General features: G+C 37.8%; 2 protein-coding genes across 2 annotated transcripts in view; one reads left to right on the plus strand and one right to left on the minus strand.

Annotated features, from left to right (window-relative positions):
* drosha (drosha ribonuclease III) overlaps positions 1 to 22,998 on the minus strand; it is a 139,709-nt gene extending 116,711 nt beyond the window's left edge. Inside the window, exons 1-3 of the mRNA XM_028803821.2 lie at positions 22,849 to 22,998; positions 8,604 to 9,439; positions 6,580 to 6,660 (exon numbers count right to left, since the gene is read on the minus strand). Coding sequence (XP_028659654.1) covers positions 6,580 to 6,660; positions 8,604 to 9,436 — 914 coding nt within the window. The 5' untranslated portion in view covers positions 9,437 to 9,439; positions 22,849 to 22,998. The remainder of the gene's footprint in view (positions 1 to 6,579; positions 6,661 to 8,603; positions 9,440 to 22,848) is intronic.
* Positions 22,999 to 23,150: 152 nt separating this feature from the next.
* The window catches only part of c6h5orf22 (chromosome 6 C5orf22 homolog), a 48,061-nt gene continuing 46,681 nt past the window's right edge, over positions 23,151 to 24,530 (plus strand). The window contains exons 1-2 of the mRNA XM_028803824.2: positions 23,151 to 23,393; positions 23,767 to 23,912. Of these exons, the coding sequence (XP_028659657.1) occupies positions 23,325 to 23,393; positions 23,767 to 23,912 (215 nt within the window). The 5' untranslated portion in view covers positions 23,151 to 23,324. The remainder of the gene's footprint in view (positions 23,394 to 23,766; positions 23,913 to 24,530) is intronic.

The following is a 24,530-nucleotide window of genomic DNA, read 5'->3' on the forward strand; positions in this document are numbered from 1 at the left end:
CACACAAGTATTAATCCAGGTTTGCATGGCCCCATAAAGTGATAGTTTTCAAGGGGGTGGCACTAAAGAGAAGGAATCACATTGCATGACAGATGCAGTCAAAATATAGAACCTTTAATTGAACAAATTTTGCAAAGGTTTAAACTATGATTTTGACAACATATTTTCAACCATCCAAAGAGGCATTTAGACTTAGTAAAATATCCAGAGGTGTTTGTCAAAAGTTGGATTGCACTGAACACGTCTTAGAAAAGGAATAAATAGTAAATATTTTTTGTAAACGTACACTTTCTGTTAATGTTAACAATCTCTGTCCACTGACACGTTAAAGTGACTTTTTAAACAATTTTACCATCATTAAACTGCATAATATTTAAACTAATAAATAATAACAATAAAATACATGATAGTATTACTGATAGTTGCACCATTACTTCAAGGCTTCAAGCCCAGGTGCATTACACAGTATTCACCAAATTAAAATAAAATAAAACAAGTGCAATCTTGGTGATGACAATGTCATGACATCTTACCAACTGTACCATCATTTAGGCAAACTGCATTAATATGGACCTTGCTTCAAGCTAAGCTATATACATAAATAATAAAAACTGCAACTTGCATTATAATGCTGTTTGTGGTATAGCCCTATGGAAGCGCATTAGGGCCACTGTGAAGAAAAAAAAATATGGACACGGAAGAAAAAAACAAACTATATGTCGAGAATAAATTCGACATGTTGACTATGTCAAGATTAAAGTCGACATTTCCATTTTATTCTCAGTTTATTTTATAATTAAAGTAGAATGTTGTAAACTAAACTTCATCCTAAAATCAATGTTTAATTTACTAGATTTTCTCAAACCCCGTCACAAGTTAATGCAGCACATCAAATACTTTGTGTTAATCACCACACGATAAACATCTTTGTGAAATTAAAACTAGTTATTAACTTAGCCGACGGAATGTTCAGAACTTTAAAAATATCTTCGTTATACATGTTTAATTATGCCATCCATTCAGAGTTGCGCCCATCTCTGAACGAGTCGATAGCACATTGCAGAATGAATACAAGCAAAACATACACTAGCAAGTACAAAAACAAGTACAACTTGGCTTGCAGTATTATCCAGTAGTATTGAAACAGTATTTACACATCTGACCTTTTAAAACTAAAGTATCTCCAGGCGACAGATGTGACTCCTTTTTTTCGGCAAAAGTTCTTCTGTTCATCACATGTTCAACTTTACTTTTACTTCAGTTTCAGAATGCTCTCTGTCCATTTTCACCGCGCAGAATACCTATGCTACCGCCCACTATTTGGTGGTGTAGCAGTGAAAAAGAGCCCTAGTGCAACAATTCTGTGTTTAGCGGTGTAGCAGTGAAAAAGGTCCCCACTTAAACAGTTTCCCGCTGCGCCACGTTCCGAACGTCGTTTAGGCAATTTAAACCAGTGTTGCGGTATAAGAAAAATCCATATCATAAAAAAAATAAAAAACGGTTTTCGGTATGAACCGGTATACCGCCCAGCACTAATTAAAGTATAAAGTTAATCATGTAATTAATCCAAAACAGCAATTTACTTTTCACTAATAGTAATAAGCTATTATAATTCATTCTCTGAATGAGATATTAACCCTATGAAGTCAGCAGGCCTGCCAATGGTCCTGACACACAAACTGAGAGGCATCCTGTATATAAGACCTTATTTTAAACTACTAGGGGTTTGGTCCTGTGGAAATACAAGTGTTTTTTTTTTCCATGGGAATGGTTACATATGCATTATGTTCACTTTTGATAATGCAACATAACTGGCCGTGAGTGAATATTGTTTCAATAATAATAAGACTTTTCTGATAAAACAATCTACTTATGAAAGTGGGAATATACAGAGCCGATGTAGCAGGTGGCACTGTTCTCAAGAAGCTGCGGATTTCTGGCCATTGTAGATTGCACGTCAGTGTAAGAAATAAATCTGGCCGACCGATAGTTCTGGATATTGCCATTGCCTCATGATACAACTGTTGCAATGCTCTTTGACTACCTTGATATGATGATGGTAATATTACTGCTGTACCTATTTTGAATTTGTCTGAACTATTGATATTTGAACGTGATCAATGAGACCTTGCATATGTTCCATTCTAAGTTTAGCTTGATTTGACTTAATAAAGAAGAGACAATTAGCTGCAACTTTTACATATGCATTAATAATGTATTGTTGCGATAGACGTTGAGATGATAGAAGTGGGTTAAATACATGGGAACGTATTGCTAATTTTGACCCGAAATATTGTGTGGATTTTATTAGTTTTGCTAAATGCATCAGATCGTTTAACTGTTGCGATTCTATGTTGCATCGATTCTTTGTGATCATAAAAGTACACCTGACCAAATTGTATTTTATTTTTTACAAAATTAATCTTGTCGTAGCTGTAATTGTTGCGGGAACACAGATTCTCATAGCGTATGGTCCATTAATGTGTAAATCAACGTTTTGTGCATTGAACAATGCTAACGTGAAACAATTATTGTAGACACATATTTTTGCCTGTAGTGTTTGTTGATTTCACTTTCACCAAACAACAAATCATTTAATTATTGAGGAAACGCCTCTTCATTGGGAAGCAGAAGTACTTTTCCCTGATGGCAACACGAAGTAGATGATCTACAAGTCTCCGACTTAAACTTTAAAGCCTTACAATATCTACATACAGTGGAACCTCGGTTTGCGAGCATAATTCGTTCCAGAAACGTGCTTGCAATCCAAATTAATCGTATATCAAACTGAATTTCCCCATAAGAAATAATGGAAACTCAGATGAATCGTTCCACAACCCAAAACTATTCATATAAAAATGATTAATACAAAATATAGAATAAAAATACATAAAACAAATTAACCTGCACTTTACCTTTGAAAAGAATTATGGCTGGTGTGAGTGAGTTTCTAAACTCTTATGGGATTACACCCAACGGGACGACACGCGGAAGAGCGTCTCAAAGCAATCGCAGTCTCCCAGTGCTGTAGCAGTTCGCCGTAAAAGCGAATCCGAAAAGATTGCAGACATGCTATAAGCGCCTGCCGTCGATGCGTGATACAAGGAACAAGGAACATTATAAATGCGCAGGGCACAGTATTACTTGGCCACGACCCTGCCTGACTGCTGTGTATAGGAGAGTGGCAGATCCTGCTAAAATAAATAACCACGCTGTTGCTGTTTCAAGCTGAATAAAGCCAGTGTTGATAAAGTACTGAGACTCAGCTTTGTGTTTTGGGGTGCAAGACGGGGACTCGCACGTCACAGCACACACACACACACACACACACACACACACACACACACACACGCACGCAGGCGCATTGCTGTAGTAAACGGTATACGCTCGTACGGATGTTGACTATATGAGTGAGGCACGCCAGCTCCAACAGAGAATAGGAGACGATTGCCCATGATCCCGCAGAGAGAGAAAGAACCATCAGCTCAGTTGTGATCACATGACGCTCAACAGACAAAGCCTATACATACTACTCATATTGCAAGACCTCGCTCATTTATCAAGTCAAAATTTATTAAAAATTTTAGCTCGTCTTGCAAAACATTCGTAAAACAAGTTACTCACAAACCGAGGTTCCGCTGTACTTCCGACATATCACCTATGTCCATAAATTCGATCTCTTTTTGCTGTTATGTTATTTCACCTAGTAATAATTTCCGTTTGTTTGCGTAAATGCGATCTGTACTGTCTTGTTGTAGACACTTTTGAATTTTTGTACTGTCATATTTTTGAACTTGCTCTGCGTGTGTATTGCGCCAACGTTTTTGAACGTCTTTATGAAGTTCTACTGTGTCTTTTACTCTTTGTCTTTTATTTCTGACCTCGTTTGGACCTGCAAGGTTTTCAATTCTACTTGTTCTGTGCCGATTATTACTGTTCTTGCCTAGGTCACCGTCTCACGGGAACAAGCTTCCAATGGATGTCAGTATGACGTGACTTGACCGTGTCGAGGGAAGTGAAAGTGTCTCTCTGTCTCTCTTCAGAACATCACGTCTTGTCGCAAGATTTTTTTTTTTTTTTTTTTTTATAAGAGAGATCAGTTTTACTTAGGAAATAAACAAGGAAGTGCGGATGAAGGTGCACAACTGCAGCTCTGAAAAATGACCCAGCAGGATCTCTGTATAGCAACTGACATGTCTTTGACATTGCTGCAAAGTCGGGAATGAGGGAAACTATTGAGATGTTCGTCTATATGCAGTTTGACATGAACATTCCTCTCAGAGTATGTTGGGTATTTTGTTCTCTAATTATGCAGTAGTTTCATATATGGACGTTCTGTAAAAAATATTGTAGGAAGGATATTTTAGAGAGTAATTCAAGCAATGGATCGACTTCCTACACTAATCAGTGACCAAGATATACAAGCATAAGTAAGAGATGATCCCAATCGCAGAGTCATCAGGTGAAATCAGCAAGTGCATAGCTCAGCCTCATCTACCATTTTGTCTGCATGTTTTAGAGATAAGGAAAAAAACTTGTACTATCACAAAGTAATTGGATCATCAGGAAACACATGTGAATTACTACACAGTAAACAGATCCTCGTTCGTTTACATGGAGAGACTGATAAGGTGCACAGTGTAATTGAAATAGCGCAGCCAAAAGTATTTACCATCAAACAAGAAGTGCTATTTGAGAGTGATGATAATGCTGACAGTTTGTCCCAACTAGACAGATTGGCCTTGAATAAATAATTGCCTTTTCAGGAGAATTTGGAGCTATTTGATGATAAGTAAACACCTAAAATATTTTGTTTGCATTTACATCTACATTTTTATAAATAATGTAAATGAGTGCAATTCAGAGGAAACTGTGCAAAGGAGAGTGACAAGCAATGATGGGACAGTGAAACATAAAAGACATCCCATTCCACAAACCAGTAATTCCAAACAATAAGCATACCCAAGGGTTGAGCATTCTGATAAATGTATTTAGTATTACAATAGCCACCATATAGTTCTAATAGGAGTACTGAATATTATTTGTACATTTTCCTTGTATTGCACAAAATGTATTATTGACAAATAAGATCTGCAAAGCAAAGGACACAGAGCCATTGAAACACAAAAACTGTCTGGAGGACTAAGCAGATCAATTATGTGGCAAGTCTCTACAGATTCCATCCACTCAAGCACACTCCATCTGTTTGTTGGAGTTTTTACCATCAATGGTCCTAGTACAAAGGCCAAATCAGGGAGGAGGAAGTGTGTGAACCACTATCAGGAAAGAAACTATAAACTTATCAAAGGTCGTACTTGTCATTTTCGAAAAGTACAACTTCTGCTGAAAAAAATTAAGTCATAAACCACTTGGGATACGATTCTAATGTCATGCAATTAACAGGCAGACTTCACAAAAACACTGTAAAAAACTAAAAAAGTCTTAGACCTTTGAGAATTTAAAGAAGTCATTTGGATGGGACCAACTCTCTGCTACCTGGTCAAATTGCCTTGTAAATAAAAGGTACTTAATCTTGCAGGTCAACTTATTCTGCCTTAATTAAGTGTGCACGGAACTGTACTATACAGGGAAGAGTTACTTCCCCACTCAAAACTATATTCCTTTTTCTTCATATACTTATACATACATTTTTATAATTGTGTGTTGTACTGATAGAATATCTGCAAGTTTATAAATAGCAAATTTCTTCTGTGTAATGACTTATTTGGCTAACTCCAAAGAAACATTACTAGTTTGGCAGGAGAAACTAACATACTGGACTCAAACCTGCTTTTATTGATTGGTTTTACGTTAGTAGCACAATGATAAGCTTTGTCAGCAGCGAGTAACTGAACACTGCTTAGAATCCTGTTTTGCGTGTTAGGTAAACTTCACATATTCTTCTGGTATTATTGTTAATTTCTCCAGAAACACTTGTTTCTTTCCACAATCTATAATCACAAAGTCAGGCCAAATAGCAAATGCAAGCTGCTCCAAAATACATGTGTATATTTTCTGTAATGAACTGCTACTATTACAAGAAAAAAGTCTGAAATAAAACTGTTGATGAACTTCTCAGAGTGAATGCCTGTGTGTACAGCTGTGTGCCCTACAACAGACTTGCTTCATATCTAGGTTTAGTTCCTGCCTTGTAATCAGTACTGCCAAGACAGGCAAGTTCTAAGGATCCTGAACTGGGTATGTTGATTACAAAACAAATAGATCAATGCACTTCTGTAATATATGAAATTATCAAATTGTATGAATGACTTCTACAATCCACATGGTGTTAGAAATAGGATACTAAATGTAACATTAACAACAGTAAAGAAACATCATTATAATAATAAAAATACTGTAATATTGCTAGAAATATAATCAAATATAAAACAGAACTATAAAAACACTAGAAATGGCATGCAAAACATCTCTAAATATTTTTTAAAATGTCTTACACCCCCAAACCTAGAGCAATTTCAGAGCTCGAAAGATACTGCATTTCCAAAAAGCTTTTTATAGCCATAGCTTCTAAATCTCCAGAAAATGAACCCTTATTCCCTGTCATGTTCTATGTCTTACCTTCTTGGCCTCTTATAGTCTTTTCTGTGTGGTCTTTCAATAGATGAGGACCTTCTGGTTTCCCTGTGTCGATGGCGATCCCTTAATTTGGACAAATGTGAAAAATGTGTAACATTATTTACATTTCATCTTATTATTTTTCCAGTTTTATAAAACAATCTAAACCAGAGAAGGTGGGGAGTTGTATTTATTTACTTATTAAAAAAAAAACCAATAAATACTGTGGAGAATTGTTGACTTAAGTCTTTCTTTCAACATATTAAATTAGCAGTTATCAATTGGTTTACCCAGCATTATATTATATGAACCCTAATGCAACAGATTAGTGTTTAACATAAAAAAAATCATGTAACTGGATTAAGCAGAACTAGTTAATGAAATGATTTAAGATAGTTCAAATAGTTAAATAGTTCTCTCATTACATTAATTAAAAAATAGCAATTTTTTTTCAAAAACTGTAAATTAGATCAAAGTTCTCCTGTATAACTTCTAATATTTTTTTCAATTTACAAATAGTCGGTCATGACATTTCCAAACTAAGACCACTTCTTTCTCACTTGGATATTTTGCAAAATTAGGATGGTTTCTTAATATAAAGGATGCAGTAAGGTCAGATTATTCAAACAAAAATAAATACTGTAATACTCCACTGAAATGTGGAGTGTTGGTGTCCTCACAAATCCAACTTAACTCAAGATTGATAATCAATTATTTGATATTTCTAGTGTCATTAAAACCCCAGGTCATAGATACATAGATATGTTTCCATAAAGATGTTAATAATGCCTTGCTAAATATATGGGCGCCTTTCTTATTTGAGGTTAGAGCAAAGGATATCCTTTTCCCCCTCTCTTTCTCAGGAGTGTAGGCATTGTTTGAAGCTGCTTGTGGCTTCCAGCATTGACTAAAACTCAGTTGCAGCAGTGTCAGAAAGAGAAAAGGAAAAACAACACATTACCAAAAGACTATGTTGCTACTGCATTATGAGATTGTTTCCCCCTCAGACAATACCCAGATTTTTAAAGTTTTGGACCACATTCAGACTTGCAAAAATAACAATGCCTTACAATATGTAATTTTAAGATAGCCAAATGGTATCTCTGGGACTAACTACTCTTCCTATTCGGCTCCAAACTTCTTTTCTGGCTTTCACATTCCCTAAATCTCTGAACAGAGCTTTTTTCTACCTCTAAACCACCCTCCCCACTTCCCTCCGCAATTTTAATTGCCCTCCTAGTATGAATGACTGAAAAGTAAGAAGTTCCAGGGCATTCCTCTTCCCACTCCTTCCAGAGCAGCAGATTACAAGACAAGAGAGAGTGAATGAATTTTCCGGTGTGTGGAATTGAGAGAATAATTTGCCAAAGCTCTCTATTATACATGCTAGTTTGCAGCAGAAAGAAGACACATGACTCAAACTATACTGAACAGCTGCAAAGCAATGTGTAAAATCCCCAGGGCAACATTCTCAGACAAAAGGCCGTAGGGAGAACATTGAAGTAACCTCACACTGTAGTATGATTCAAGTATTGAAACAGTTCTTCTACTTTCACATGTCACCATAAGTCATAGACAGTTGAATGGAAGATTTTACTAATGTTTTGACTCAACAGGGACAATAGGCAAGTATGTCTGTTAACATTTATTTGAATTGACTGACTTTTGTTAACCTGTTCATTGTTCTATTCCATATAATATTGTGAAGACTGGTATGTAAAAAAACAGGTGTTTGCTGATGGTAATTTAAAAGGTAGGAGTTTAAGTGTATGTGTTATATTTAAGGATTTCCAAGTCATGTGGCACCTAAAATGTAATAATACCAAATAGTGGGTTATGAAAGAAGATTATTGCATAAGGGAAGGTAGATTCGTGTTGTGACTGGAAAAATAACTACTTTGCTACCGAGTTCCTGACTTTGGAAAGAAAAGTAGAAATCTCAAAGAATGTTCAACTAAAATATTATAAGCAATTCACAGTAATTGGTTAAGGTGGAGAGTAAACAACCCATATTAAGTTAAAATTACCTGCTTCTTTCTCTGCTTCTGTAATGAGGTGAGCTTCTGCTGCGTTCATAGTCTGACCTGTGGCGACTACTCTCCTGTTTTCTTTTATCAGGACTCCGCCCACGGTCTCTTCGTTCTCCCAAGTAATCTTGCCTGTGCCGATCACTGTGCACTCCGTAGCCATAGCCTTTCGGCCTGTGCTCTTCATGTCTTCTGCTTCTTTCTGGTGACCTTCGTTCATTTTGGCTCTTTTCAGTTTTATATTGACTTGCATGTCTGAACTGATCAGATTTAAAAGTACTTGAATTCTGTTGATAACCTGAACTAAAACTGGATGGGGGAAAAGGCTGCTGGGAAAAGTTTACAGAATAGGGAGGCTGATAGCTCACTTGTTGTGGCATGGCAGGTGGAACGGGTGGAGGCGGCAGTGGTGGTGGGGGCAAAGTGTGCATCATGTAATGGTATGAATTTTGACTAGAGTCTGTTGATCCAGGCAAAGTGTTGTTACCAGGGCTTGGGACTGGTGGAGGAGGAAAATTAGGGGGTCCAGTAAAAGTTGATCTAAGGGGAGGGTTTGGAAAAGGTGGTCTAACAGGACACTGGCCTAACGAATTTTGTCCTTGAGAAGGTGCTGGGTGAGGGTAGGGAATAAAATCAGGTCTTGGAGGCATGTAACCTGTACCTGGATTAGGATAACCAGATGAGGGAGTAGCTGATGAGTCATAATGGAAAAGGGGCACTGATTGCTGAGGTGAGATCTGGTGGAGGTTCTGAGGTCTGTAATTCTGAGGAGCACCACGCTGCACAGAAGCTCCTCTTCCTCTGGGACAACCACGTCCAGGGTGAAAAGACATTTCCTGTAAAAAGATAAAAAATTCTAATCATCTTTTTACTAGACTTTGTCAAACAAAAAATAGAAAACAGTTCAAATGTGTAAGTGATTTTATGCTTAGTACTTCTGGAATTTAAAATTTCATTTTTTAAATGCCCTCTTCCCTAAATAATAAGTAAGTTTTATTTACAGCTTTATTGACATTTTGAGCTTGGAAAATATATCATCCTAAATGCTACATTTGACTCTTTAAATGTTAATTTGTGGAACTTACTTGGTTATTAACATCGTTGAACCAATTAGTTACATTGTGACAAGGTAGCTAGTTATAAATAGCACATATTCTATAGTACACCATTATATCTGGTTGTAATAGTCCATATAATGACAATTGCTCAATTTAGTAAAGAAAAACAAAGCCCACCAATCCTTTAAGAAATTAAGATCAGCACAGGTGGAAACTTACAAGAACTCTGAAAGTGGAGCCACAAAAACCACCAACAGCTACCCGTAAATTGTATTTCTTAAGGACCACTACAGAAAAAGGAAACCAAGAGTTACCGCTACTGCAGAGGTTATGCATATTTGATTCAACAGCCACAAAAAAAAAAAAAAAAAAAAATATCAACAATTAACTGCATCTCAGATTACAGCCCATATCGACGCTTGCCACAGACATATCCCAACAACAACTGTCTGGAGGTGACTATCTAAATCAGACCCGCACTGCTGAATTGCTGCCAAGAAATTTGAAGGCAACAAATAAAAATTTGCTTGGGTAAACAAACACATGAGTGAAGATCAGGCAAGAAAAATTTTGTCCTCTGAATTGATGAGTCCATGTTAGACATTTTTGGTCACCTCCTATGTTTCTATCAGAAACACATAGGTGTATGAATGATGTCTAAGCATGTGGTTGACTCTGTGAAGCGTTTCAGCAGATTCAGTTTCCATGGTTTCAGTTATTCACAGATTACTGTGGGCTAAAAATATTAAATGGAAAATTCCAGACGATTGCAGCATTTCATATCCAGCGCTTTTGGGTAGGGGTGCATCTGTGTCCAACAATATTTTCTCCCCACTGATGTGTCAACTACAGCATTAACCAGCCTTTAGAGTTCTCTGTCCACATTTGTAACCATGTTATTGCAGTGTTATTGTGAAAATACTGATGCTCTGTGCAAGAGAGGACAGAGCTGACTATACTTCCTTAGAAGGCTGGTGTCCTTCAACATCTGCAATAAGATGCTGCAGATGTTCTATCAGACGGTTGTGGCAAGCGCCCTCTTCTATGCGGTGGTGTGCTAGGGAGGCAGCATAAAGAAGAGGGACGCCTCACGCCTGGACAAACTGGTGAGGAAGGCAGGCTCTATTGTAGGCACTGAGCTGGACAGTTTGACATCTCTGGCAGAGCAACGGGCGCTGAGCAGGCTCCTGTCAATCATGGAGAATCCACTGCATCAACTGAACAGTATCATCTCCAGACAGAGGAGCAGCTTCAGCGACAGACTGCTGTCAATGTCCTGCTCCATTGACAGACTGAGGAGATTGTTCCTCTCCCACACTATGCGACTCTTCACTTCCACCCGGGGGGTAAACGTTAACATTATACAATGTTATTGACGGTTATACCTGCCTTGCACTCTCCACCTTGCATTTTTTTTTTTTAACTTGCACTGCATTTTTATCACTCTTTAATTAATATTGTTTTTATCAATATGCTGCTGCTGGAGTATGTGAATTTCCCCTTGGGGATTAATAAAGTATCTATCTATCTATCTAAATAACCCTTACTTTTGCTAAAGAGAGAGACAGACAGAAAGAGAGAGCGCACACACACACACAAGAATAATAAATGTTCAATGTATTTTATTATTAATGATGGTAATTTATCAAACTTTATCATAGGCATGAATGAATGTAAATGAGAATAATAAATTTTATAAATGAAAAATGGCCCAAATATAGGGTTTGCTACTATCCCCTGAAGGTCTTGGAATGTATCAACTGTGAATATAGGGGGTTTTCCTGTATATATTTTCTTGTTAGACGCATTTTCACTAAGTTTTCTTTAATTAAAGCTTTGCTTCTGATAAGCACATTACAGAAGAAATTAAACAATATGACTGCTTATAATATGAGATGCACTTTATTTTTTATGGCATATGTATCATAGATGAATATTTTCTGTGCATATTTAGTTTAAAATGTATGTATTTTATGGTAATTTTATTTATTTTAACATTTTTATGGTCACAGAACAATAAGGCTATAGAATTTCATTTTGTCAACAAAACATGAACAGGTGATACCTGTGGTCTATAGTTTAAATTATAAAAACACTAAAGGTAACACTTTAACATAGAAGGCTTCTATATGTCTGTTTATGACATAAAACCAATAGTGATAGCTTGAGATGAGCTGGACTGGGGAGTAAAGGGAAAACAGCTAATAAATACTCAGCCTACTGTGTATGAAAGGCTGCTAGAAAAGCATCCTTGAGGGAATGCCAAATGTATACAAAACTGTCATTGAGGCCAAAGGTGGCTACTTAGAAAAACCTTCCATAATTCTGATTTGGTTAACATTTTTTTCATTCACAGCAATTTTTCATTCACTGTGTAATACCATAGATGTTACTTTATAGTTTTGATGTATTTCCTGTTATTCTAAAATTTGCAATATACTGTATAAAAGAAAAACCTTTTTTGTTCGTTTGAGGCTGAGGATGCAACAGGCAACCCACCCCATCCCTCTTCCTACTGTAACACTGGTGAATGTACAGTCTTGACATAATAAAATGGCTGAATTACAAGCTAACCCTCAATTTCTGCAGGAACACAAAGATGCATGTGCCAAAGTTAAATCATGAAGCCAGTTGAAGAAAACAACAATTCCTTTATTGACACGTACATGGATCCACTCAGTACATGGAAAGAGTAGACTTTCTTAAATACACGTGTCAATTACAGAAGTGCTTGATTAGCTTCACATTAAGCAAAGTGGTGGTTCTGTGGGTATGGATCGGCATAGTGTTATTTTAATTTGTTATTAGAATGGCAAAAAAGTTCCAAAGCAATAGAAACAGGCTATAGTAATTCCATTAACTAAAAACAAAAACCTTAAACTACTTCATCCCAACTGCTATTAATCTTCTTAATTATAACTTTAATAAACTTCCTAGACTCATTCATAATCGATCATTAGTCTAATCTTAATGCAGTTTAAATTATTGCTAACATTATTGATATAATGTTATACCATCAGTATTTTGTTCATAGTTATGTTTTTATTTAATTGTACATATACAAAGTTTATGTTTGATGTTGCATTCATTGTTGATGCATTTATAATGCTATGTCGTTGTCTTTCTGTAAAACCCACTGACAAACCAAATTTCCCTATTGGAACTAAATAAATAAACAAGTACTTGTGTCCAGACTCTTGACTGGTTTTGTATATTTGGATAAGTTATATTCCTTAATGCTGAAGACAGTTACGGAATAGGAATCATTTTGGTGAATCTGTTTTTATATGACTTTATATTAGGCATAGTCACAACAACAAAATATATTACTCTAAAACTCGTGTCCATTTAAACAAGATGCCCGCTAATAATTTAAAACAAATACATTACAACAATTATTTATTAAAACTGCAATAAGCAAAACAGTTAATGCCATGATATATTGCCCTTCATATAAAATAACAAATAAATAAAATTACAATAGACTAGCAAGTTTCTCATTTGCAGTAGCACAGCAGACCACCTCATACAACAAGCTTTATAGTCCTGTACATTACTTTTTAAAAAAAAAAAAAAAAAAAAAAGGAAAACTGCTTAATTGACTGCAGAGTCACAGAGGCCGAGAATCAACCCTGGAAACAATAGGTAATAAGGCAGGAATCAGCACCGGACAGGGCACCATTGCACTCTAGTGCCAATTAATCTAACACGCATGCCTTTGGGATGTCTGAGGAAAACCAGGGTTTCTGTAAAATAATCCATACAGATTCAGGAAGAACCCTCAAACTTCACATGGGATTTGATGCCATGGAAGGACTACAAGCAGATTGATTTTAAATGAGAAACATGAAAGAAGGTGTGTATTTTGAAATTACTGGGGTGAGGGAGTTTGTAGGCAAAGGTACTGGTATATTTAACAATGGAATATAAGTCAATATATCTCTAAGCTATTTTTTTAGAAAGCAACATTCAGGCAGAGGTCTCACATAAAGAGCCACACCTTCCACCCTAAATTATTCTCATATAAATAAGTAAACCTCTCGACAGAGGTGGTTGTTCACAAAAAGTGCTGCTTGACCAGCTTCTAATTATCATGTAGCCTATTCTAAATAGTCTGGAAGGTTAGACTTAGATGAAGTGACAGGACCCACTTCAAACAAAGTAGGTTTTATTTATATTAAAATGCAAAAGGTAACATGACAATAGCAGAATTGTATAAAAATGTTTTCAGAAAACATTTCCAAGGAAACATTCTCTTTGCAATTGGACCAGAAGTTGTCTAGTAATTTACACCTCAAGAATTTCTCCAACTACTGGCTCACCCTTTCAGTCTGCTAATTACCGTCTGAAAAATATCCAAACATGAGGTTAACTCAGGGGTGGCAAACTCCAGTCCTGGAGTGCCGCAGTGGCTGCAGGTTTTCATTCTAACCACCCTTTCGTTAGTTTTTGCTGCTAATTAACTTCATCCATCCATCCATCCTCTTCCACTTATCCGAGGTTGGGTCGCGGGGGCAGCAGCTTGAGCAGAGATGCCCAGACTTCCCTCTCCCCGGCCACTTCTTCTAGCTCTTCCGGGAGAATCCCGAGGTGTACCCAGGCCAGCCGGGAGACATAGTTCCTCCAGCGTGTCCTGGGTCTTCCCTGGGGCCTCCTCCCGGTTGGACCTGCCCAGAACACCTCGCCAGGGAGGCATCCAGATCAGATGCCCGAGCCACCTCATCTGACTCCTCTCGATGCGGAGGAGCAGCGGTTCTACTCTTAGCCCCTCCCGGATGACTGAGGTTCTCACCCTATCTTTAAAGGACAGCCCAGACACCCTGCGGAGGAAACTCATTTCAGCCACTTGTATTCGCGATCTCGATCTTTCGGTCACTACCCATAGCTCATGACCACAGGTGAGGGTAGGAACATAGATCGACTGGTAAATTGAGAGCTTTGCCTTACGGCTCAGCTCCTTTTTCACCACGACAGACCGATGCAGAGCCTGCATCACTGCGGACGCCGCACCGATCCGCCTGTTGATCTCATGCTCCATTCTTCCCTCACTCGTGAACAAGACCCCGAGATACTTAACTCCTCCACTTGGGGCAGGATCTCGCTCCCAACCCTGAGAGGGCACTCCACCCTTTTCCAGCTGAGGACCATGGTCTCAGATTTGGAGGTGCTGATTCCCATCCCAGCCGCTTCACACTCAGCTGCGAACCGATCCAGACAGAGCTGAAGATCACGGCCTGATGAAGCAAACAGGACAACATCATCTGCAAAAAGCAGTGACCCAATCCTGAGTCCACCAAACCGGACCCCTTCAACACCCTGGCTGCGCCTAGAAATTCTGTCCATAAAAGTTATGAACAGAATCGGTGACAAAGGGCAGCCCTGGTTGAGTCCAACTCTCACTGGAAACGGGTTCGACTTACTGCCAGCAATGCGGACCAAGCTCGGACACTGGTTGTACAGGGACCGAACAGCCCTTATCAGGGGGTCCGGTACCCCATACTCCCGGAGCACCCCCCACAGGATTCCCCGAGGAACACGGTCGAACACTTTTTCCAAGTCTACAAAACACATGTAGACTGGTTGGGCGAACTCCCATGCAACTCTGCTAAGGGTGTAGAGCTGGTCCACTGTTCCGCGACCAAGACGAAAACCACACTGTTCCTCCTGAATCCGAGGTTCGACTATCCAACGGACCCTCTTCTCCAGAACCCCCAAATAGACTTTTCCAGGGAGGCTGAGGAGTGTGATCCCTCTGTAGTTGGAACACACCCTCCGGTCCCCCTTCTTAAAGATGGAGACCACCACCCCGGTCTGCCAATCCAGAGGCACTGTCCCTGATGTCCATGTGATGTTGCAGAGACGTGTCAACCAAGACAGCCCTACAACATCCAGAGCCTTGAGGAACTCCGGGCGTATCTCATCCACCCCTGGGGCCCTGCCACCAAGGAGTTTTTTGACCACCTCGGTGACCTCAGTCCCAGAGATGGGGGAGCCCACCTCCGAGTCCCCAGGCTCTGCTTCCTCATTGGAAGGCATGTTAGTGGGATTGGGGAGGTCTTCGAAGTACTCCCCCCACCGACTCACAACGTCCCGAGTCAAGGTCAGCAGCGCACCATCCCCACCATATACGGTGTTGACACTGCACTGCTTCCCCCTTCTGAGACGCCGGACGGTGGACCATAATCTCCTCAAAGCCGTCCGAGAGTCTTTCTCCATGGCCTCCCCAAACTCCTCCCATGCCCGAGTTTTTGCCTCAGCAACCACCGAAGCCGCAATCCACTTGGCCTGCCGGTACCTATTAGCTGCCTCCAGAGTCCTGGAGTGCCGCAGTGGCTGCAGGTTTTCATTCTAACCATCTTCATTAGTTTTTGCTGCCAATTAACTTCTTTTGCCTTAATTTTAATTAACTTGATCCAGGCCCCTTGGTTGTTTCTTTTTCTTTAATTATCTGCCAAACAATAATGAGACACAAAACAAGGTGCCACATGACCAGCTCAACCATGCCCATCACACAATATCTGAAAATAAAGAAAGGTGAAGGTCTCAGTAAGGTTGATCTCTCAGGTCCCCAAAACACTTTGACAATGTTCTTAGAAAAAACAGAAAATCAACAGTTATGGAAATGTCTGCCGTGTCAGAATGAGAGCAGCAACAAGCCACAGAATTAAATAACAAGTTTAATTAACAGAAAGAATTGGCTTCTCATTAAGAAACTGGTTGGAGTGAAATTAGTTGGAGTTTGAAGCCCCAATTTAGCTGGTCAACTGTTGACTTGTTTCACATTTGATTTCTGTTTGGCTGTCATTTAATGAAGAAAATAATTCAGTGCACTGAATCCTTAAAAACAGGGCTATTAGGACTGGAACAGAAAATTTCTCTATATGCAGATGATATGGTCTTATATATATCGGACCCAGAAAACACTGTCCCTGCTGTTTTAACAGCACTAACAGAATTTCAAAAGATATCTGGTCTTAGAATTAATATGAATAAAAGTATACTCTTTCCAGTGAATTCACAAGCATATAATATTAGATTAGACACCCTACCTTTTACCATAGCAGATCAGTTTAAATACCTAGGGGTAAATATCACAAGTAAACATAAAGCTCTTTATCAACAAAATTTTGGCGTCTGTATGGAAAAAATTAAGCAAGACTTGCATAGATGGTCAACCCTTCATCTCACTCTAGCCGGAAGAATTAACATTGTTAAGATGAATATCCTTCCTAAACTTCTCTTTTTATTTCAAAACATTTCAATATATATCAATAAATCGTTTTTTAAACAGTTAGATTCAATAATAACCTCATTCATTTGGAACTCAAAACACCCACGTATCCGAAGAGCGACCCTACAAAGACCTCAGGCAGAAGGTGGCATGGCTTTACCTAATTTTCAGTTTTATTACTGGGCAGCAAACATACAAGCCATAAAAACCTGGACAAAAATATATGAACATACACAGGCTTGGTCCGCAATAGAAGTAAAATCCTGTAGTACTTCTTTATATTCCCTGCTCTGCTCTCCAATAAATGAAAGTTATCGCAAATATACTAATAACCCAATTGTGCTTTACTCACTCAGAATATGGAACCAAATTAGGAAGCATTTTAAGATGGAAAATCTTTTATCAGTGGCACCTCTGCAAGAGAACCACCTCTTCCAACCTTCGCAAGTATATCCAGTTTTTAATACCTGGAAAAGTTTTGGGATTAAAATGCTCAGAGATCTTTATATAGACAACATATTTACATCTTTTGAACAATTACGTTCAAAATTTAACCTCCCAGCTACACATTTCTTTTACTATCTTCAAATTAGAAATTTTGTTAAACAGAAATTGCCCGATTTCCCCCACCTTGCACCCTCCACAATGCTGGAAAAAATACTGCTCAATTCCGAGGAAACAAACACTATTTCCGCAATATATAAAATCTTATTAGAGTCCCTACCTTTCAAAGATCCAAGAGGACATTGGGAAGAAGATCTCTTAATCAATATATCAGAAAAGGAGTGGAAGGTAGCAAAGCAGAGAATTCACTCGAGTTCTATATGCGCAAAGGATAGAATTATTCAACTAAAAGTTATATATCGAGCTCATCTGTCTCGCTTAAAACTGTCCAAAATGTTTCCAGGCCAGGATCCAACCTGCGAGCGCTGCAACCAAGCTCCTGCCTCACTGGGTCACATGTTCTGGGCCTGCACCAAACTAACATCATTTTGGGCAAAAATTTTTAAGTGCCTCTCTGACAGCCTTAGTATCACAATCCCTCCTAACCCACTAACAGCTGTGTTTGCTTGTCCTTCTCCAATTCCAGTCCATCTGGAAGGACACCAAACGGTGATTGCATTCACTACACTTTTGGCACGCAGACTTATTTTGTTAAATTGGAAGAATCCTAATTCTCCTCTTATAAGTCAGTGGGAAACCGATGTTTTATATTATTTGAAATTGGAAAAAATCAAATTTTCAGTTAGAGGATCTGTACAAAATTTTTTCAAAACATGGCAGGATTTAATCAATATTATTTTAGAATAAGAGAATTAACTATTATTGCATTTAACTCCCTTCTCCATCTCATATTTATGTAGATATTTACTTCTCCCCTTCTTTTGTCTAATGTTGCCTTATTAAAAAGCTTAAAGCAATTTTCCTTTAGCTAAGCTCTCCTTCTCAGGGGTGGGGTTTGATTTGTCTTCAAATTTGTTGAGTTATAAATTGATCTGTTTGTATGGAATGATTACAATGAAAATTAATAAAATAAAAATATTTAAAAAAAAAAAAAAACAGGGCTATTAAAATGAAGGACAAAAGAATTAGCAATGAAAACTGGTCACCGATTAGAAAAAGGGTTAGAATGAAAACCTGCAGCCACCACAGCACTCCAGGGGCCTCATGCATAAAAACATACTATTTGTTGGTTTAAACAGTTATATAAGCAACAAAAGGAAGTTGATCGAGTGACATAGCGTGTCGGAGAAACTCGAAAGCTCAAGTTCACAAAGTCGCACTGTGTCCGAAATAAAAAAGTTCTCACATATCAAAGTCGGCGTGAAAAGGCGACTCGTAGCCCAACGTCTGAGTGTCATATGAAAGCTTATTAGGGTACAGTGAAAAAAAAGGCACAGTGTGAAAAAAGCACCAAATGTCAACTTTAATCTCGAAATTTCCACTTTAATCACGTAGTTTATTTTGTCATTAAAGTAGAACATCATAAACTTCATCTTAAAATCGTTTAATTTACTAGTTTCTCAAATACCATCGTAACTAAAGTAGCACGTTAAATGCTTTGTTTTGTATTTGATCTTATATGTGCTCTATGTGCCTAAATCACTACGTGCTCTTCCTCCGACAGGACACAGAATCCATTACGTTCGTAATATTACAGCTCTCTGAGTAATTAAAATACTGAGAAGTATACGTGATATCATTTTCATGATGATACGAGTTAAAGCAGTGATTGTTCATGTCTTACAGCAAGATGCTTGCTGTGCCATGCGCGACCTTCAATGAAATGCTTTATTACAGAAGTACTGTCTTTTTCAAACGTACTAACCCCCAATTCCTGTCCTTACTTTTCTTTCTCCAAATACCCAATTGCCACACAATCAGCTCTGTAATAGACGTTAAGCCATCTGTAAGCTTAGAATGCCGATTCTTCAAAACTTTTAAGGAACATCGAAATATCTTCGTAATGTTTAATTATTCTATCCATCTATCCTTCCAGTGTCGTGCCAGCCACAGCATGAAAACAGCGCGAGGCAGGAACAAACCGTGAACGAAGCTCAAGCTCGCTAGCGCTGTGGCACCGTGTAGTTAAAGTTTTATCTGTATAATATAATCAACATATTTTGCTGCATTTCATCTTAAAAATGATATCGTCGTCATATGTAAATACGCGCTTTATAAAGTGGCTCAGGTTGTGCAATATTACAGTATAACTGTATCATAAGTCCAATTACCTCACGGTAATTTGCAAGTACAAACAGTTCTACAAGGAGCACTTGAGCCACCGTCGTGGATGTGGATCGAAGAAAGGGTAACCACACAGGAACAGTAGCACTGCTTTGACGCTGGGTGCCGCCAGTCTGCAAAACCTAACAGAGAACTTGCGTACGACAGGGTATGAGGCACCGTGGAAACGTGCGTGGCTTTACGCCAAGTGTAGGTTTTATACATCGTGATTTGAACATGGGAATGTTCTTACGCAACATTTCTGTGCGTACGCACCGTTTATACATGAGGCCCCAGGACTGGAGTTTGCCACCCCTGGGTTAACCTAAGTACTGATCTTTCAACAATAATATTGCTAATATTATCACCACTTTCAATAATGTAACTTATAATACAATGTAACCAACGGTGTTGTGATCACTATTTATTAAAACAAGTCAGAAAAATCCTTGAATGCACCTGAATGCATTAACTATTTTGAAACCTGAAGCACTTTTTAAATTTTTGCTTACTTCACTGAAGAGAGATCATATTTTCTTTATTAATTATTTTTGTAACTATGAATCATATACAAATATAACAGAAATGATACAATGTCATTGCATAGGTTAATAGAATATATATCTGTCATCTTTTTGAATGACATTTAATTAAATCATGTAATACAAAACCAAGTACCATAACGATGCTGTTTAAAGGTTTGAATGTTGTGCAAATTGATCTGTATTCTGTTTTATACATGTATTTTTCACAGGCAAGTTAATGAGGTGACAGAGAGTTATTAAATTTTAAATCTGAATATCAATTTATTGCAACTGAATTAAAAAAATTAGTTTTTACATGTTATTACAATGTTATTACATTACTATATACATGTTATTGCATTAATTTAGTTATTCTTCAGTGCCACCTTCAATAACATGACCCCACTCAGAAACCAATGCCAACCACTAATCAAAATTTTCTAGGGGAACACTGCAATATTAGCAAATGGCTACTCAAATTTGTCTTTATGGTGCTGGCAATGGCAGGTCAAAAACAAAGCAAAGACAGACATGTAGAAAGAGTTTTTGAAGTCAGAAAGGAAAAACTATTTCTGACAGCTTCAAAAACTTTCAGGCAAACTATTAGATGAATTAGGATGGAAAGTCAAGACTTCACCATGCATGACCTCAGCAAGTAGGTGACATATGGCCAGAAATAAAGAAGGTGCTGCATATTGGAGTATCTTGGTTAATTTCCTTTTTCTGTGTTTTAGGAAGAGGTGCTTCTGTACTGTGAGATTTGGAAGCCAGTCCCCATTTTGAAAATGATGTACAGGAAAGTGTTCTCCATTCACAACTTAACTATGTTGGGGTGCTGAAAAAGGAGACTGTGGTAAATAAAGCACAGATTCAGATTTAATTCTGACAATGGAACAATCTCCCAATTCTTTTTCCAGACAGAAATATATTAAGAGTTGTGTGATTTAACAAGCCCACCCTTTTTTTTTGTAAATGCGGAGAAGACTGATGTGTACAGGAATATGAACAATAAGGACCAACAAGAGTAAAGTATACTTATAGGCTTCAAGGTAAGGTAGTTACTTAGAGTAAAGAAGACATGTTTTGGGGCAAGGTACTGTCTGTCTGTCTGTCACTCATTTACTTGCAAACTAATTGGGCTAGAACCTTGATATTGGTTTTGATCAAAAGTGTATGACCTACAACATTCTGGAAAACTTTGAAGTAGGGGCAACATCGGCAAACTGACCTATGCTTGTGGATTTATTGTAACAAAGTGACGGGCAAACGAAGTGCCATGGATAACAGAAAATTAAGACCAGTGATATCAAGGCATAACCAGTGAGGCTGATGGCATCACAAAGAACACCATAATCAGAAGATGTAGAACAAGACCAACAGCCTAATTTGCCGAGTGTCAAGTAGGAGACACAGAATTCAAGAATGACACAGGAGAAACGCATGCGACCACAGGTCCATGTATTTCATTAGTACTCATTATACATGGTGCTTGAGAGTGACGACGTATTGCATGTTAATTAGTACATGCAAATAAGAATTTTACTGTACACCTGACAATAATGGCCCTGTGAACCTTCTGAAGATTAAAACCAATTTCATAAAAGTAGTAAAATAATAATTTCACTAGAAATGTAGGAGTTACTTCAATGGGCAGCACAGTAGTACAATGTTATGCATTGCTATTTCACAACATCAATAGCCTGTGTTTGAATTCTAGGACTGTCACTAAGTTGGAAAATTCCATGTCTGCATGTGCTTTTCCTGGTACAAGACAAACATGTGCAGGCTACATTAACTGTTAGTAGACATACAGTGAGGAGGTATGCCCCATGATGGACAGGTACCTTGACCAATACTGGTTCATGCACTGTATTCTATTAGGCACAGGAAAGGCTTCATCACCATCATGATCCTTTAACTGGACTGAGTTCTGGCTAAGGATGGAAGGAAGATATTATTATTATTATTATTAAAGTTAATAATAATAAAAACAACAACATAGAAAGATATTTTCAATTGGAAAGAGCGAGTTAATGTTATAAAGATAAAAAATGCATCTGTAATTGAAAAAGGTGTACAATTCCAGTAACTTTGATCAGTCAAATCGGGTTCATTTATATTTGCCAACTAACATAACTCCACTGGGAGGAAATTCCAAGCAGTTATGGGAAAACCATGCAAATTGCACGCAAGCATTACCCAGGACTCTGGACATGTAAGGCAGCAATGTTATGAACCAGCTAAATACAACTGTAGTAGGAACCTTTAATTGTAGGGAGTATGCTCTGGTATCATGGGCATCAAGGCAGTTACACAGCAAATCCATATACGCACACTGATGACATATCTGCATTATTTTATTCTCCTCAAAGAAGGCAAATATTAAATTCACCTGCGGTCATTAAAATGACTGAAATGCGATTAGTCTCAAAATATTGAAGCTTTCAAATCCACCATCTAGATTAAATAATCAAATTTAACTACAGGCGTTTAATATTTTTAAAATTTTAACAATAATCTTATAACCTACCCACGTCAGTTCCAAGTAACTGTTGATGAGATTCATTGTGCTGTAAAACATAAACTTCTCCTTCACGTTTGACCGAAATGATTTCTTACATAGAAATACGTTGGAGAACCTCTGCTAAATAAGACACATTTATCTGATATTGCTAGACAATACCGTTAATGTTCAGAAAGCTTACCTTGAAATCGTAATAAAATGTGTGAATATTCCAATCCTCCTGAAGGCTTCAGTCGAAATAAATTACATAAAAGAAGACATGATATATAAAATAAAAATCATATTTTCCTTCAATGAGTTATATGAGTCTTCTGCTAAACCTACCACCACAGGAAACTACAAAGAAAAACCCGCCTTCTCGATTTCAATTGGCCTTTTAATGGAACACACGTGTTTTATTGGTTAAGAGTTGTGAGCGTGCTATAAAAGTCCACCGGCTATGGTTTCCTATGGGTATGAATTGAAGGCTGGACAGTGTTTAGCCAATTGCGTCTCTTTAAATGAAGTGTAACGTTATACTTTACCGTTCCATAAAAACCATAGAAAGAATGTTCCGTGGTGGTGGTAGTAGTAGATATAGTTCTGAGGTTCACTGCTATTACCATAAAACATAGAACAAAAGCAAAACAAAACAAAATAAAAACGAGAAACGAAAATATGAGTGGCAGTGCCATATTACGTTCATATAAGGATCTGCCTGTGTGGATTGTTGAGGATCATCATGAGGCGAGTATCTTTTTACTTTACTATTTTTAGTATTCACGAGAGAATTTTCAAATAGCAATGTTTTAGAGGTGTATAAGTACTGTAGATGTGAGTTTTTAATTAACAGTGTTAAACGGTTATTTAAGTGAATTACCGTAATTTGGATGACGGGCATAGACACATTTTAAAATCGATCCAATATATAACTATATGAGTTCTTTGATCGCCGAGGTAAAGTTAGTTTGACTGTTGATATTCCTTTGACATTCGCTCATTCAAGCCCCGTACCCCGTAGTTCAGAGTAATAAATCTGTGCGTATATGTGTATAATGTGTTGCACTAGTAAAGCTTGCCATTGCTATAATGCTCTATCCTAACTTTATTTTTTCACCAGGTGCTGCCTTTCATCTACCGTGCAATTGCCTCCAGGCATTTACCTTTAAGTAACATTGCCATGGTTCACTTAGATTCTCACCCAGACCTGCTCATTCCTGTGAATATGCCAGCTGATACTGTTTTTGAAAAAGAGAAGCTGTTTAGGTAAACTACATATTTCCCAATGTATAAATTTAGGATCATTGTATTTATTATGTAGATTTTAACAGGATGCCTTCACCTGGTTAGATTAATGGTGTTAATAGCACAAAAGCTGACAACAAAGATGAACGAGAACAGGATTTTTTTGCGTGTGTGAGTGTCCAAAACACATTTTGTTGATGTAATCCTACAAATGATTAATTGAAACCCCATGTGTCTTGGATCTTAACAGATGCATTTTTTAAGAATGCGATGCAGAGGAATGGCTAATTTTTTTATTCCTCTTGTCAACCAGATGGTTTTTGTGTTGCTGATAGATGTGTTCACTGTGGATTCAATTTTTTGTTTTCACTGTTGCATCACACTTGCATCAACCTGGATTATTTTCCTAGGCAATCTGCTGTCATTGTGTGTGTGTGTGGTGGTTATTGTTGTTGGTTTTTTTTTTTCCTCATTTTGCCCAATACTGCCTACTATGAAATCTAGTCACTTGTCTTGACAATAGGTGAAATGTGTTGTGCCCATTTCAATTAATAAGTGAAGATTACTTCAAAAATCCTAAAGCTGTGCACTCTGTCAACTGCATCCCCAGCAAAATAATGTGGGGTGTGGGTTCTTTTT

The sequence above is a fragment of the Erpetoichthys calabaricus genome, chromosome 6, assembly GCF_900747795.2.
Source record: "Erpetoichthys calabaricus chromosome 6, fErpCal1.3, whole genome shotgun sequence".
Lineage (NCBI taxonomy): Eukaryota > Metazoa > Chordata > Cladistia > Polypteriformes > Polypteridae > Erpetoichthys > Erpetoichthys calabaricus.